Raw genomic sequence first — 17,185 nt, forward strand, 5'->3', positions numbered from 1 at the left:
GAAAGTGAAAGAGCAGAGTGAAAAAGCTGACTTGAAACTCAGCATTCAAAAAACTAAGATTATGGATCCTGTCCCATCACTTCATGGCAAAAAGATGGGGAAAAAATGAAAACTGTGACAGACTTTATTTTCTTAGGCTCTAAAATCACTCTGGACAGTGACTGCAGTCATGAAATTAAAAGATGCTTGTTCCTTGGAAGAAAAGCTATGGCAAACCTAGACAGTATATTAAAAAACAGAGACATTACTTTGAGACAAAGGTCCATCTAGTCAAAGCTATGGTTTTTTCAATAGTCATGTATGGATGTGAGAGTTAGACCATAAAGAAGGCTGAACACTGAAAAACTGATGCTTTTGAACTGTGGTGTTGGAGAAGACTCTTGAGAGTCCCTTGGACTGCAAGGAGATCAAACCAGTCAATCCTAAAGGAAATCCACCCTGATATTAACTGAAAGGACTGATGCTGAAGCTGAAGCTCCAATACTTTGGCCACCTGATATGAAGAACTGATTCATTGGAAAAGACCCTGATGGTGGGAAAGATTGGAGGCTGGTGGAGAAGGGGGCGACAGAAGATGAGATGGTTAGGTGGCATCACTGACTCGATGGACATGAGTTTGAGCAAACTCATGGAGATAATGAAGGACAGGGAAGCCTGTCACTCTGCAGTCCTTGAGGTAGCAAAGAGTCGGACATGACTGAGTGACTGAGCAACAACAACAACAAGAACCAGTTAAATAAAAACGCTTTATATAGGATGTGTAGCCCGTGACCAAAATCCCAGCCAGAATAGATTAGGGGTCCTAACCTGGGCCTCTCTGGGGAGATGGAAATGGATAAATGATAAAAGGCAAGCAGATCATCCTCTCTCTCATCATTCATTCTTGTATAAGTGGTCAAGCTAATCCTTCAATTCTTTAATTTCTGCAGTGCCTTTTCTGTTCTCTCCTGCTTTCTATGCTGCTGCTGCTCCTGCTGAGTCACTTCCATCGTGTCCGATTCTGTGCGACCCCATAGACGGAAGCCCACCAGGCTCCCCTGTCCCTGGAATTATCCAGGCAAGAACACTGGAGTGGGTTGCCATTGCCTTCTCCACCTGCTCTCTCTAGTAGATTTTTATTCTGTTACATCATTCTTTTTGAGACTTCAAAGTTCACAAACTTATGCAATCAGAGTCCTTCACCAGAACAAATTGCACCATGTACATGAATAATCATGAGCATACTCAGAAACCAGGAAAATTATTTTAAAAGTTGTTCTTTATGATGTGCAGGTGTTTTCCTATTGGACTACCTTTTCTCCATCCAAAATACAGTCTCGGAAGGATGAAACATTTTCATCAGTCTTTTCTTTGGTTTCTCTCTCATACTCCATCCACTCCCCGTTTAACCTACCACTCACTCCACCTCACTCCCTACAGAAGTTCTTTCCTTTTGGAGTCTCCTTTCCATCTATTTGTAGCTCTTAAGCTTGTTTTTTTCTTTTCTGCATTGGGAGAAATGGGAATTGGTAGCAGGGTTATGTGGCAAATGGGAGGAGCACAGGGGATAAAAAGTGTTAAAATCTTGTTGAACAAGTCTTTTTTCCCCCAAATCTTTCTCTGTTTCATTCCTATTGAGGCTTTTGTAATTTAGAAATCTCTAAAGTATATATGGCTTGTTTGCTGTCTGCTCTCTTCCTCTCACTCCCCTTTTTTATAGCTTGCTGGCTTCTTATCTCAGAAATCCAAATAGGAAAAACATATGCAGTTAGCATATAGATAAGGTTAGAATACATTAAATTAGCATTACTCTTTCACATTTACTGAGAATCTCATGTCTAGTATGAAGTAATCAACTAGCTCCATTGTCTTGCATAATTCCACTGAGACCTCACTTTCTCCCAGGTGTCTTGATAAATCCTAGGTTTTTAAGAAAGATGGCTCGGACCATTCCCTCCCTTTCCTATGACTCTCTGAGCTTTTGTCACTTCTAAACTTACCTGTGGACAACTTCTTTCACAATTAGGTTATAATACCTGCACTCAGATCCAGGCTGCGTGATTTTCCCTGTCCTCAGTGACTTGAATATTGGCTCTGAGAGAAAACTGGCTAGAATTTTAGCCTCAGAAATCTCAGGATGGTCCTCTAAACTTCTAAACTTCTCTGGCTCTTAGGCCTCTAACCTCTTGAATCCCATGGACCTTTTTAACTCTCAGTTCAGCTCTGTACCCAAGTTTGAATGTCTATCACTGTGCAGTTTCTTTGGGCACTGTAGTTTCCAGGCCCCCAGATAGGAATTAACATTCCTAACTAAAATATATATTCTTGGGATTCAGCCATTCCAAACTGATCCTTCAGTCCTTTTGGATATCGCTTCAGAATCTTGCTCATGAAAATGCAGTTTGACAATGACAGTCAAATTCTCTCTTCTTATCCCCTCTTATTCCACAGTTGGAAAAAAAGCTTTCACACCATTGCCTGTGAGATGTTGTTTCGAATTGTCAAGCCAGGTTGATGAACACTCATTGGGTTTGTTGTGCTTTGTTTCTCTTAGGATTTGTGCGTCTGGCTGGAGGGGATGGACCCTGCTCAGGGCGAGTAGAAGTGCATTCTGGAGAAGCCTGGATCCCATTGTCTGATGGGAACTTCACACTCCCCAATGCCCAGGTCATCTGTGCAGAGCTGGAGTGTGGCAAGGCTGTGTCTGTCCTGGGACATGAGCTCTTCAGAGAGTCAGATGACCGGGTCTGGGCTGAAGAGTTCAGGTGTGAAGGGGAGGAGCCTAAGCTCTGGTTCTGCCCCAGAGTGCCCTGTCCAGGGGGCACGTGTCAGCACAGTGGAGCTGCTCAGGTTGTCTGTTCAGGTGAGATGCAGGTCAGGACTTAGCCTCTATGTACACTCAGTTCAAGTTAAAAAAGAAATCAGATTTTGCTGAAATCCTGTCTTTTTCTATCAGTGTACACAGAAGTCCGTCTCATGAAAAATGGCACCTCTCAGTGTGAGGGGCGGGTGGAGATGAATATTTCTGGACAATGGAGAGCTCTCTGTGCCTCCCACTGGAGTCTGGCCAATGCCAATGTTGTCTGTCGTCAGCTCAGCTGTGGCGTTGCCATCTCCACCCCAAATGGAGCAGAAGGAAGTGATCAACTCTGGAAAGCCCGATTTCACTGCTCAGGGACTGAGTCCTTCCTGTGGCAATGCCCTGTGACTGCCCTGGGTATTCCTGACTGTTCCCATGGCAACACGGCCTCTGTGATCTGCTCAGGTAAGACAGGGATGGGCTACTGTACTTAGGATGCTCCTGGGGTGAAATGTCCCCAAAGCAGAGAGTAAGAGAAAACAGGCTTGAAAAGGAAGATATTCTGTAGTGAAATGTTTATTCTTGTTACTGAACTCAGGTTTCAGCTGCTCATTACTCAAGAATCCAAAACTGAGAGTAGAATGTGGGGTAAAATTAAAGACAGCTGTATTGAGGAACCCAGCAGTTCTGGGAGACAGAGGGCTAATGTAACAAAGAACCAGGTCCCCCTTGCTGATCAGAGGCGTGAGTTTTTAAATGGGAATTTCAGGAGTGCACAGGTGGAGGCAGGGGACAGGTTATCTGCAGAATAGCACAGCTAGCTCCGACAGTCATTTTGAAATAGGTCTGATCATTGTCACCTTTATTGTTTGGAATACAGTTAATCATCAGTTCTATGTCGGTCTGTTCCCATTTCCTTGAGGCCAATTCTTGGAATTGTGCAAGATGAAGAAGATTATGGGCTTCCCTGTTGACTCAGATGGTAAAGAATCTGCTTGCAATGCAAGAGACTCAGGTTTGATCCCTGGGTTGGGAAGATCCCCTGGAGAAGGAAATGGCACCCCCCTAGTCTGGTCATCATGTAATTTACTTCTACCACCTGGTTGGGATTTCAGTATCTGCACAAAAGCTCAAAGGATGTGGCTCAGAACGTTAGCTATAGCCCATGAGGAGGAACTAAAAATCCTTGACTTTGTTTAGGGTTAAACTATTATTCTTTTATCCTATTTGACGGTTTTCCTTTGTTTCCGAAATTTTCTCATTTCTGTGATTAAATTGATTCTTTGGCTAAGGATTTTCTACAGACAGAAGCAAGTGGAGGACATGAGGGTGGTCTGTCCTGAGAAGGCTCTGTTAAGGTCCTGCTCCATAACCTTCTCATTGTTCACTCATTTTTTCAAGGGGAAGAAGTGCTAAGAAATGCTAAGAAGTGCTATGTCAGGGAAAGAAATACTTAGATGAATAATATTTTTATGAAATATTATTATTTAAGGATAATAATAGAGAACAAAGTACAAACAATAAGTGTACACCTAGGTCATGTTCCCCAACCCAGATCTACAAAGAGAACATTCACAGCACCACAGAATCACTATTGCCTCCCAAAAGCTGTGTCCTCCCCATCTCCAGGGAAGACTGCTTACCTACGACTTGTACTGTCATAGAATAATTTGTCAGTTTTTGAACTTTATGTATAACCATACAGAATGTTTTCTTTCATGTCTAATTTCTTTGATTTCAAACTGTGTTTGAAATTCACTCATGATGTTGTTTATGGCAACACGGTATTCAGTTTTATTATGATAGTGTAATCCTTTGAATGATCACATGACCATGCGTTGATCCATTCAACTAATGGCAGAGATTTGAGTTTGTCGCCAGGTTTTGACTATTACAAATACAGTGGTGCAAACTACCGTGATGATGACTTTTGGAACAAATATTTATTATGTTTTTTGTATGTTTAATTCTGTCTTATATTTTTATTTTCTTAAAGGTATGCTGTACTTCAGTGAGCCAAGTTACTAATCTTAAGCTTGACTTGTCACCTTTTTTACTGCACATGTAGTGCTCCTTCAGTCAGTCAGTTCAGTTCAGTTGCTCAGTCATGTCTGACTCTTTGTGACCCCATGGACTGCAGCACATTAAGCTTCCCTGTCCTTCATTATCTCCCGCATCTTGTTCAAGCTCATATCCATTGAGTTGGGGATACCACCCACTCATCTCATCTTCTGTCATCTCCTTCTCCTCCTGCCTTCAATATTTTTCAGCATCGGGGTCTTTTCCAATGAGTCCGTTCTTCCCATCATCTGGCCAAAGTATTAGAGCTTCAATTTCAGCATCAGTCCTTCCAATGAATATTCAGGACTGATTTCCTTTAGGATTGACTGGCTTAATATCCTTGAAGTTCAAGGGACTCTCAAGAGTCTTCTCCAACACCACAGTTCACAAGCATCAGTTCTTCAGTGCTCAACTTTCTTTATGGTCCAACTCTCACATCCATACATAACCATTGGAGAAACTATAGCTTTGTTGGACCTTTGTTGGCAAAGTAACATCTCTGCTTTTTAATATGCTATCTAGGTTTGTCATAGCTTTTCTTCCACTGAAGCAAGCATCTTTTAATTTCATGGCTGCAGTCACCATTTGCAGTGATTTTGGAGTCCAAGAAAATAAAGTCTGTCACTGTTTTCATTGTTTCCCCATGTATTTGCCATGAAGTGATGGGACAAGATGCCATGATCTTCATTTTCTGAATGTTGAATTTCAAGCCAACATTTTCACTCACCTCTTTCACTTTCATCAAGAGGCTCTTTAATTCCTCTTCGCTTTCTGCCATAAGGGTGGTGTCATCTGCATATCTGAGGTTATTGATATTTCTCCCAGCAGTCTTGACTCCAGCTTCTGCTGCATCCATCCCGGCATTTCGCATGACTTACTCTGCATACAAGTTAAATAAGCAGAGTGACAGTATACAGCCTTGACGTACTTCTGTCTCAGTTTTGAACCAGTCCATTGTTGCAGTCCACAGAGCTCCTTATATTCTTCTAGAAAGAACTTTGTCTACTCCAAAATCACAAAAATATTCTCTGAGAGTATCTCACAGAAGTGTAATTACTTTTCTTTTGCATATAATTATACACTGCTTCTAGGATTGATAACTGTGTAGGATAAGGGTCAAGTGTCATGCTTTCATATGGGCATCCAATTGACTCAAAATCTTTTTCTGGAAAGACTATTCCCTACTGCAGTGCCACCTTCATGATGAACGAAAGGGCACATATGTCTGAGTACTTCTTTTAGACTCTCTATTCTGTTCCACTGTGTCATTTGTCTATCCTTGCACCTGTCCCACATTTTCTTTTTTTTCCCCACGTTTTCTTAATTATTGTAACTTTATAGTAAATCTTGAACCTTCCCTGGTGGCTCAGATGGTAAAGAATCTGTCTGCAAGGCGGGAGACCTGGGTTTGATCCCTGGGTTGGGAAGATCCCCTGGAGAAGGGCATGGCAACCGACTCCAGTATTCTTGCCTGGAGAGTCCCCATGGAGAGAGGAGCTTGGCGGGCTATAGTCCCCTGTGTCACAAAGAATCAGAAATGACTGAGTGACTGAGCACACATAGTAAACTTGGGTAACTTTAATTTAAAGAAGTTATGTTGTTGTTCTTGCTAACTGCCTTGGTCTTTCTTGGTTTTTGTATTTTCTATACATTTTTGAGCTGAAGCTCCAATACTTTGCCACCTGATGTGAAGAGCTGACTCACTAGCAAAGACCCTGATGCTGGGAAAGACTGAAGGCAGGAGGAGAAGGGGACAACAGAAGATGAGATGGTTGGATGGCATCACTGACTCAATGGACACGAGTTTGGGTAAACTCTGGGAGTTGGTGATGGACAGGGAAGCCTGGCTTGCTGCAGTCCATGGGGTTGCAAAGAGACAGATATGACTGAGTGACTGAAAAACAACATAAATTTTGAATCATCTTGTCATGTTTCACACACACAAAAGCATCAGGGAATTTTATTGAGGTTAGCTTTAATCTGTATATAAATTTGAGAATGATTTATTTTGACAACATTGAGTTTCCCAATTCATTGGCAAAATATATCCTTTCATTCAGTTAGGTCTTGAATTTCTCTCAGATGTTTTGCACATCTTTACCTAGGTTTTCTCCCAGGCATTTTATGGGTTTGATGTTACTAGTATTTCCTTTAGTGAAGGTTTTCTAGGAATGAATTCTCTCTGAACTTTATCTAGATTCCCCAAATGTTAGGTTAGTATTTTGCTTTAATCCTTCTTTCGTTCTTTCCTCTCCCTCTCTCTCTCACTCTAGTTTTCTCTCTCTTTCTCTGTCTTGCTCTAGCTTTCCCTCTCTCTCCTCCTTTGTTTCTCTCCTGCCCCATTTTCCCCCTGAGTATGTAAAATCTTTCTGGATTAAGTTGCAGACAGGATGCTCCTTTATCCCTCCCCTTCCCCAACAACAACAAAAAATACTTCAGGGAATTTCCTTACATAATCACAGTTCAATCAAACCTTTAGAGATATCAGCCCCAGATAACATCTAAGTGCAACCACATGAGAAACCCCAAAGATAGAACTGCCAAGTTGAGTCTTTCCCAAATTACTGACCAGAAAATCATGATGAAAATTAAAAAAAAAAAAAAAATCCTTCAACTGCTAAGTGTGGGGGGAAACTTTGTTATACAGTATTGTTAACCAGGCACTTACCATGTGATCAGCTTTTCTATATAGAGGAACACTTGTCCTCTCATCTTCCATTTTACTATTTCTACTTCATATTGATCTAATGTGCTAATAAACTCATTGTCTAGTTCTTAATTTCAGCTGTAGAATTTTCATTTGCTTTTGTTATCATTTCTCTGCAAGAAACACATCTTGTTAATTAATTCTTGGAGCACTTTAATCATGGCTATTTAAATTCTCTGTCAGACTTTTAGAGGAAAACATAGGCAGAAGATTCTTTGACATAAATTACAACAAGATCTTTTTTGACCAACTTTCTGGAGTAAAGAAAGTAAAAACAAAAATAAACAAAGAGGACCCAGTTAAACTTAAAAGCTTTTGTGTAGCAAAGGAAACCATAAACAGAACAAAACAACAACTGTTAGAATGGGAGAAAATATTTGCCACTAAAATGAAGCAACTAACAAGCGACTAATCTTGAAAATGCACAAACAACTCAATATCAACAAACCAAACTGCTCAATTAAAAAATGGGAAAAAGACCTAAACAGACATTTCTCCAGACATGCAGATGGCTAACAACAACATGAAAAGATGTTCAACATCACTAATTATTCAGTTCAGTTCAGTTGCTCAGTCGTGTCTGACTCTTTGCGACCCCATTGACTGAAGCACGAGAGGCCTCCCTGTCCATCACCAACTCCCGGAGATTACTCAAACTCATGTCTACTGAGTTGGTGATGCCATCCAGCAACCTCATCCTCTGTTGTCCCCTTCTCCTCCTGCCCTCAATCTTTCCCAGCATCAGGGTCTTTTCCAAGGAGTCAGTTCTTCACATCAGCTGGCCAAAGTACCAGAGCTTCAGCTTTAGCATCAGTCCTTCCAGTGAACATTCTGGACTGATCTCCTTTAGGATGGACTGGTTGGATCTCCTTGCAGTCCTAGGGACTTTCAAGAGTCTTCTCCAACACCACAGTTCAAAAGCATCAATTCTTTGGTGCTCAGCTTTCTTTATAGTCCAATTCTCACATCCATACATGACCACTGGAAAAACCACAACCTTGACTAGATAGACCTTTGTTGGCAAAGTAATGTCTCTGCTTTTTAATATGCTGTCTAGGTTGGTCATAACTTTTCTTCCAAGAAGTAAGTGTCTTTTAATTTCATGGCTGCAGTCAACATCTACAGTGATTTTGGAGCCCCCCAAAATAAAGTCAGCCACTATTTCCACTGTTTCCCCATCTCTTTGCCATGAAGTGATGGGGCCGGATGCCATGATCTTTGTTTTCTGAGTGTTGAGCTTTAAGCCAACTTTTTCACCCTCCTCTTTCACTTTCATCAAGAGGCTCTTTAGTTCTTCACTTTCTGCCATAAGGGTGGTGTCATCTGCATATCTGAGGTTATTGATATTTCTCCTGGCAATCTTGATTCCAGCTTGTGCTTCATCCAGCCCAGCATTTCTCATGATGTACTCTGCATATAAGTTAAATAAGCAGGGTGACAATATACAGCCTTGACGTACTCTTTTTCCTGTTTGGAACCAGTCTGTTGTTCCATGTCCAGTTCTAACTGTTGCTTCCTGACCTGCATACAGCTTTCTCAAGAGGCAGGTCAGGTGGTCCCATCTCTTTTAGAATTTTCCACAATTTATTGTAATGCACACAGTCAAAGGCTTTGGCATAGCCAATAAAGCAGAAATAGATGTTTTTTTTCTGGAACTCTCTGCTTTTTTGAGGATCCAGGCATGTTGGCAATTTGATCTCTTGTTCCTCTGCCTTTTCTAAAACCACCTTGAACATCTGGAAATTCATGGTTCACATGTTGTTGAAGCCTGGCTTGGAGAATTTTGAGCATTAGTTTGCTAGTGTGTGAGATGAGTCCAGTTGTGTGGTAGTTTAAGCATTCTTTCGCATTGCCTTTCTTTGGGATTGGAATGAAAACTGACCTTTTCCAGTCCTGTGGCCACTGCTGAGTATTCCAAATTTACTGGCATGTTGCGTTCAGCACTTTCACAGCATCATCTTTTAGGATTTGAAATAGGATTGTTATGTAGAATCAAGTAAATCAGAAAAAGAAAAACAAATACTGTATAACATCACTTATATGAGGAATCTAGAAAAATGGTAGAGATGAACTTACTGCAAAGCAGAAATAGAGACACCAATATAGAGAACATCATATGGATACTAAGAGGGGAAATGAAGAGTGGGATGAACTGGGACATTGAGATTGACATATATACACTACTGATGTGCTGTGCTGGGCACTTAGTCGCTGAATCATATCTGACTCTGCAACCCCATGGGCTGTAGCCTGCCAGGCTCCTCTGTCCATGGGGATTCTCCAGGAAAGAACTGTGGAGTGGGTTGCCATACCCTCCTCCAGGGGATCTTCCCAAGCCAAGGATCAAACCCAGGTCTCTTGCATTGCAGGCGGATTCTTTACTGCCTGTGCCATCAGACTCAGAAGCCCTACACTATTGATACTAAGTATAAAATAGATATTGCCTGGAGAATCCCGTAGACATGGAGCCTGATGGGCTACAATCCATAGTGTCACAGAGTCAGACACGACTGAAGTGACTTAGCATACATGCACACATAAACTTTGCCAACAAATGTCCTTCTAGTCAAGGCTATGGTTTTTCCAGTGGTCATGTATGGATGTGAGAGTTGGACTATAAGGAAAGCTGAGCACAGGAGAATTGATGCTTTTGAACTGTGGGGGTTGGAGAAGACTCTTGAGAGTCCCTTGGACTGCAAGGAGATCCATCCAGCCCATCCTAAAGGCGATCACTCCTGGGTATTCATTGGAAAGATTGATGTTGAAGCTGAAGCTTCAATACTTTGGCCACCTGATGCGAAGAGGTGACTCATTGGAAAAGACCCTGATGCTGGGAAAGATTGAAGGCAGGGGGAGAAGGGGACGACAGAGGATGAGACAGTTGGATGACCTCATCGACTCTATGTGCATGGGTTTGGGTGGACTCCAGGAGTTGGTGATGGACAGGGAGGCCTGGCCTGCTGCGGTTCATGGGGTCGCAAAGAGTTGGACAGGACTGAGCGACTGAACTGAGCACATAAAATAGATAAATAATAGCCTATTGTATAGCACAGGGAACTCTACTCAGTGCTCTGTGGTGACCTGAATAGGAAGTAAATCCAGGAAAGAGGGGAGATATATATATGTGTTGTTGCTTGGTCGCTGAGTTGCTTCTGTCTCTTTTGTGACCCCAAGGACTGTAGCCTGCCACACTCCTTTGTCCATAGGATTTCCCAGGTAAGAATGCTGGATTGGGTTGCCATTTCTTTCCCCAGAGCGTCTTCCCAACCAGGCATGGAACCCCAGTCTCCTATTTGGCAGGCAGATTTTTTACCACTGAGTCACCTAGGAAACCCATATATGTATATATAACTTATTAAATTTGTTGTACAGTAGAAGCTACCACAACATTGTAAATCAATTATGCTCAAATAAAAATTAATAAAAATAAATAAAATAAATTCTCTGTCAGGTAACTCTAAGAGACAAATACCCTGGGAAATTTTTTTAATGTTTCTTTTCCCTCTTGTTTTCCATGAGATCTCTTTTATATAAGTGTTTTTAAAATCACAAACATTGTAGATAAAAATTTTTGTACAAATCCTTCAGAAAGGATTTTGTTTTGCTTCTTCTATTTAGGGGTAGATTAAGGATAGAGCAACTTATTTAACTCATTCTTAGGGCAAAGCTTGGCTTAAAACAGGAATCATGGTATTGTCAGGACCAGGACTGTTCATAGAGAAAGGGAACACTAAGATTATGGTAACTTTACAGGTGTGTTACAGCTTTCATCTCAGCTCCATCACTAGGTCATTATTATTATTGTTTTTTTATTTTGAACTTTTTACTTTGTATTGGGTTTAGCCGATTAACAATGTTGTTATAGTTTCAGGTGAATAGCCAGGGACTCAGCCATACATATACATGTATCCATTTCCCCTCAAACTCCCCTCCTCTCCTAAAAATTATTTAGCTCAACTGAGTATCTTGATCTTCAACCCTCTCAACCCTCTAATCATCGCTGTTCCTTCAGGAAACCACACCCAGGTGCTGCCCCAGTGCAATGACTCCGTGTCTGAACAAGCAGGGTCTGCAGCCTCAGAGGAGAGCGCCCCCTACTGCTCAGGTGAGGGTCCCACAGGACAGAAGACCCTTCCCATTCCCCAGGTCACCGCCCCATTGTCCCATTTCTCTCTCCTCAGACAGCAGACAGCTCCGCCTGGTGGACGGGGGCAGTCCCTGCGCCGGGAGAGTGGAGATCCTTGAGCAGGGCTCCTGGGGCACCATCTGTGATGACGGCTGGGACATGGACGATGCCCAGGTGGTGTGCAGGCAGCTGGGCTGTGGAGACGCGCTCAATGCCACAGGGTCTGCTCACTTCGGGGCAGGGTCAGGGCCCATCTGGCTGGATGACGTGAACTGCACAGGAAAGGAGTCCCACGTGTGGAGGTGCCCTTCCCGAGGCTGGGGGCGGCACTACTGCAGACACAAGGAGGACGCGGGGGTCATCTGCTCAGGTCAGCACTCCACACTGTCCACAGGCTGGGGAAGGGATGCGGCCCTGGAGGACGGGAGTCTGAACCCTGGGGGAGAGATGCTGAAAGGACCTGAGAAGGAGGCTTCCCCCCATTGAGCCTGTGTTTCCAGCAGACATGAAGACGAGGTGCTTTCCCTTCCTCCTGCAGCAGCTGAAATTCTGGTCCTTTCTTCTCAGTAGTGTTTCCTGGCAGAAGGTTTTCTCAGTTTTCCTTGAAATCGGGGCTCACTCTTCTGGTACATATGGTGGAGAAGTCTTAAAGCCAAGGTGCTAGTTTTTTTTGTTTTGTAACAAATTACCACATAGTTAATGGTTTAAAACAACATATTTCTTTCCTTACACTTCTGTAGCTTGGATGTCCAGCAGGAATCTCACTGGATGGGTTCAAGCTTTCAGTAGGGTCACATCACTTCTAGCCTCTGGGAAAGAATCTGTTTCTTGTCTTTTCAAGCTTCTAAAAACTGCCTGCCTGCCTTTGTTCATAACCCCCTTCTGTTCATCATCAGACCAGCAGTGCTCCACCTCTCTAACCGTTATACATATTCACATCTCCCTCTAGCAAAACGAGGAAAAGTATTCCATTGTAAAGGATAGTGAGTCTAAGAATGTGATTAGACTGTGCTCATCTGGTTAATCCACCATATTTCAGGTTAATCTCAAGGTCCTTACCTTAATCACATCTGTAAAGTCCCCTTTGCCAGATAAGGAAACAGACACAGGTCCATTTTCTATCTGTCTCCACATTGTCCACATCACATCCCTTTCATACACTCTTTTAGATGTTTTGTCAGGAAGCAGGAGTCAGCTCCCTCTCCCTGCAGGTGTCCACGCTGGTCTTCCTCCCAGTTCATGTACACTACATCATGATGGTAGAAATATTTAGAAAGACAGACACAGATGGTCAAAGTCAGATAAAAAGGAGACAGGTTTCACTCCGGTTATCTAATGGATTTGCTTCCTCAGCTGGGTCACAGATGAGTGTTCACAATTTTGGGGAGAGAGGAAAACCTGGAGCACTGAGTGCAGTGCTCACTGTGTCCTGTCTTCTCCATTTCCATCTTAGAGTTCCTGGCCCTCAGGATGGTGAGCAAGGACCAGGAGTGTGCTGGGTGGCTGGAAGTTTTCTACAACGGCACCTGGGGCAGTGTCTGCCGCAGCCCCATGGATGATGTCACCGTGTCCATCATCTGCAGTCAGCTTGGCTGTGGGGACAGTGGAAGTCTCTACACTTCTGTTGGTCTCAGGGAAGGTTCTAGACCCCGGTGGGTAGATGGAATCCAGTGTCAGAAAACTGACACCTCTCTCTGGCAGTGTCCTTCTGATCCTTGGAAATACAGTTCATGCTCTCCAAGGGAGGAAGCCTACATCTCATGTGCAGGTGACTCATGTCTGTTGCTGTGTCTGTCCCAACCCTGTAGGGTGTTATTAGTGAGATTTGATCTTTTAAAATCTAAGTGATGTGTTTGAGTTTATAAAATGAAGTTTGGATGGAGCTAATTTAATCCACATGTTCCAAACTTGCTTTATTAAAAGTTTTTAATTGATCTAATTGACATAACATTATATTGCTTGCTGTGTACAACATAATGCTTATATATTTGTGTATATTGATAAATGATCACTACAGTAAGCCTAGTTATATCCATAACCATATATATAGTTAAATACTTTTCTTATATGCTGAGGATGTTTAAGATGTATTTTCTCATCATCTTTCAAATAGACAGTATCGTATTCACTATAGTCACCATGCTGTATGTTATATCTCTTCGCCTATTAATATTATAACTCAAGTTTATATCTTTTGACTACATTTGCCCACACCAAATCCCCCATCTCTGGCAGCCAGCAACTACTCAGTATCTCTGACCTTGCTTTTTGCTTTAAGATTATACATATAAATGAGATTTTATGGTATTTTTCTTTCTCTGTCTGATTTGTTTCACTTAGCATAATGCCCTCAAGGTCCATCCTTGTTGAAACTGGCAAAATTTTCTTCTTTTTTATGGGTGGATATATGTCTATATTGCATTTTCTTTATCCATTCATCCATCAGTGAAGACTTACCTTGTTTGGCTCTTGTATACATTGCTATAAAATACTAAAAAGTAATGCTGTTCAAGTGCTGCAGTCACTATATCAGCAAATTTGGAAAATTCATCAGTGGCCACAGGACTGGAGAAGGTCAATTTTCATTTCAATCCTGAAGAAAGGCAATGCCAAAGAATGTTCAAACTACTGCACAATTGTGCTCATTTCACATGCTAGCAAGGTTATGCTCAAAGTCTTTCAAGCTAGGCTTCAGCCATAAGTGAATTGAGAACTTCCAAGATGTACAAGCTGGGTTTAGAAAAGGCAGAGGAACCAGAGATCAAATTGCCAACATTTGGAGAATCATAGAGTAAGCCAGAGAATTCCAGGAAAACGTCTGCTTCATTGACTAGACTAAAACCTTTGACTGTGTGGATCACAACGAACTGTTGAAATTTCTTAAAGAGAGGAGAATACCAGAGCACCTTACCTGCCTCCTGAGAAACCTGTATGCAGGTCAAGAAGCAACAGTTGGAACTGGACATAAACAACCGACTGGTTCAAAATTGGGAAAGGAATTCATCAAGGCTGTATATTGTCACCCTGTTTGTTTAACTTATATGTAGAGTACATCATGGGAACTGCCAGGCTGAATGAATCACAAGCTGAAATCAAGATTGCTGTGGGAGATATCAACAACCTCAGATACGCAGATGATACCACTCTATTGGCAGAAAGAGAAGAGGAACTGAAGAGCTTCTTGTTGAGGGTGAAAGAGGAGAGTGAAAAAGCTGGCTTAAAGCTCAACATTCAACATTCTAAAAATTAAGATCATGGCATGTGGCCCCATCACTTCATGGCAAATAAAAAGGGAGAAAGTGGAATCAGATTTTCTTTTCTTGGGCTCCACAGTCACTGCCGATGGTGACTGTAGCCATGAGATTAAAAGAGGCTTGCTCCTTGGAAGGACAGCTATGACACACCTAGACAGAGTATTCAAAAGCAGAGACATCACTTTGCAGACAAAGGCCCATATAGTCAAAGTGATGTTTATTTCACTAGTCATGTATGGATGTGAGAGTTGGATTATAAAGAAGCTGAGTGCCCAAGAGTTGATGTTTTTGAATTGTGGTGCTTGGATGCCACAATTGAATTGAGAGTGTCTTGAGCAGCATGGAGATCCAACCAGTCTATCCTAAAGGAAGTCAACTCTGAATATTCATTGGAAGGGCTGATGCTGAAGCTGAAGCTCCAATACCTTGGCTGCCTGATGAGAAGAGCTGACTTGTTGGAAAATACCCTGATGCTGAGAAAGACTGAAGGCAAAAGGAGAAGGGGGGCACAGAGGATGAGATAGTTAGATAGCATCACCAATTCAGTCGAGATGAATTTGAGCAAACTTCGGGAGATAGTGAAGGACAGAGGAACCTGGTGTGCTGCAGTCCATGGGGTTGCAAAGAGTCAGACACAGCCTAGCAACTGAACAAATATTGCTGCAGTGAACATTGGTTTTTCAAGTTAATGTTTCTGTCAGATGAATACCCCAAAGTGAAATTGCCAAATCGTATGGCAATTCTATTTTTAATTTTTGATGCACCTCAATACTGTTTCCATAGGGGTTGCATCAACTTACATTCCCTCTAACTGTGCAAAAGCTTTCCTGTCTCTTCACATTGTCAACTCCTGTTATTTCTTCTTTTTGATAAAAACCTTTCTAGAGGATATGAGGTCATATCTCATTGTGGCTTTGATCTGTATTTTCTGATGATTAGTAGTATTGAGCACGTTTTCATGTACCTATTGGCAAGTTCTATGTATTCTTTAAAAAAAAAATTATCAGGTTGTCTGCCCATTTTTTGAAAGTCATATTGTTTGATTTTTGCTACTGAGTTGTGTGAGTTCCTTGTATATTTTGGATAATAATTTTTATCAGAAATATAATATGTAAATATTTTCTCTAATTCCATAGGTTGCGTTTTCATTTTGTTGATGGTTTCCTTAATTGGGTAGAAGCTTTGTAGCCTTATGTGGTCCCAACTGCTTGTTTTTACTCTTGTTCTCTTTGATTTTTGTGTCAAATCCAAAAATCCCTCACGAAGACTGATGTCAACAATTTTATTTTCTGTATTTGCCTATAGAAATTTTATGGCTTCAGGACTTGTGATCAAGTCTTTAATCTATTTTGAGTTAATTTTTGTGAGTGGTGTAAGATAATGGTTCTGTTTCATTCTTTTGCATGTGGCTGTCCAGTTTTCCCAATGCCATTTACTGAAAAAACTGTCCTTTCCTCATTTTATATTCTTGGCTTCTTTGTAAAAAATTAACTAATTGTACAAATGTGGGTTTATTTCTGGGCTCTCTGTTCTGTTCCATTGATCTCTGTGTCCATTTTTATGCCAACAACATACTCTTTTGACAAATATAGCTTTGTAATATAGTTTGAAAACAGGAAGCATGACACTTCCAGCTTTGTTACTCTTTCTCAAGATTGCTTTGGTATTCATTGTCTTTTGAGGATCCATGAAAATTTTAGGAGTGTTTGTGTGTATCTGTGAAATTTTCCATTGAAATTTTGGTAAGGATTGCAGTGAATCTGTAGATTGCTTTGGGTAGTATGGGCATGTTAATAATATTAGATCTTCCAATCTATGAGCACAAAATATCTTTCCATTTCTTTGAGTCTTCTTCAGTATCTTTCATCAATGTCTTATAGTGTTCAGTGTACAGGTCTTTTGCTTCCTTGGTTAAATTTATTCCTGGATATTTTATTCATTTTCATGCAAATTCAAATAGAATTGTTTCTTCAGTTTCTCCTTATGGCAGTTTGTTGTTAGTGCATAGAAAGGCAACTGAATTTGTATATAGATTTTTCATTCTACAACTTTACTGAGTGTATTAGTTCTCATATTTTTGGTGAAGTCTTTGGGGTTTTCTATATATAATATCATGTAAGGGAGTCTCCTTCCTCATGAGTCTGATGGTAAAGAATCCATCTGCAATGCAAGAGACCCGGGTGTGATCCCTGGGTTGGGAAGATCCCCTGGAGGAGGGAATGGCAACCCACTCCAGTATTCCTGCCTGGAGAATTCCA

At 41.5% G+C, this 17,185-nt stretch overlaps 1 protein-coding gene across 1 annotated transcript in view; it reads left to right on the forward strand.

Moving 5' to 3' along the window:
- The window catches only part of LOC122679939, a 335,468-nt gene that overhangs the window by 34,282 nt on the left and 284,001 nt on the right, over nt 1-17,185 (forward strand). The window contains exons 9-11 of the mRNA XM_043880798.1: nt 2,534-2,842; nt 2,936-3,244; nt 11,560-11,652. Of these exons, the coding sequence (XP_043736733.1) occupies nt 2,534-2,842; nt 2,936-3,244; nt 11,560-11,652 (711 nt within the window). The remainder of the gene's footprint in view (nt 1-2,533; nt 2,843-2,935; nt 3,245-11,559; nt 11,653-17,185) is intronic.

This window comes from Cervus elaphus, chromosome 22, assembly GCF_910594005.1.
Source record: "Cervus elaphus chromosome 22, mCerEla1.1, whole genome shotgun sequence".
NCBI classification, from domain to species: domain Eukaryota; kingdom Metazoa; phylum Chordata; class Mammalia; order Artiodactyla; family Cervidae; genus Cervus; species Cervus elaphus.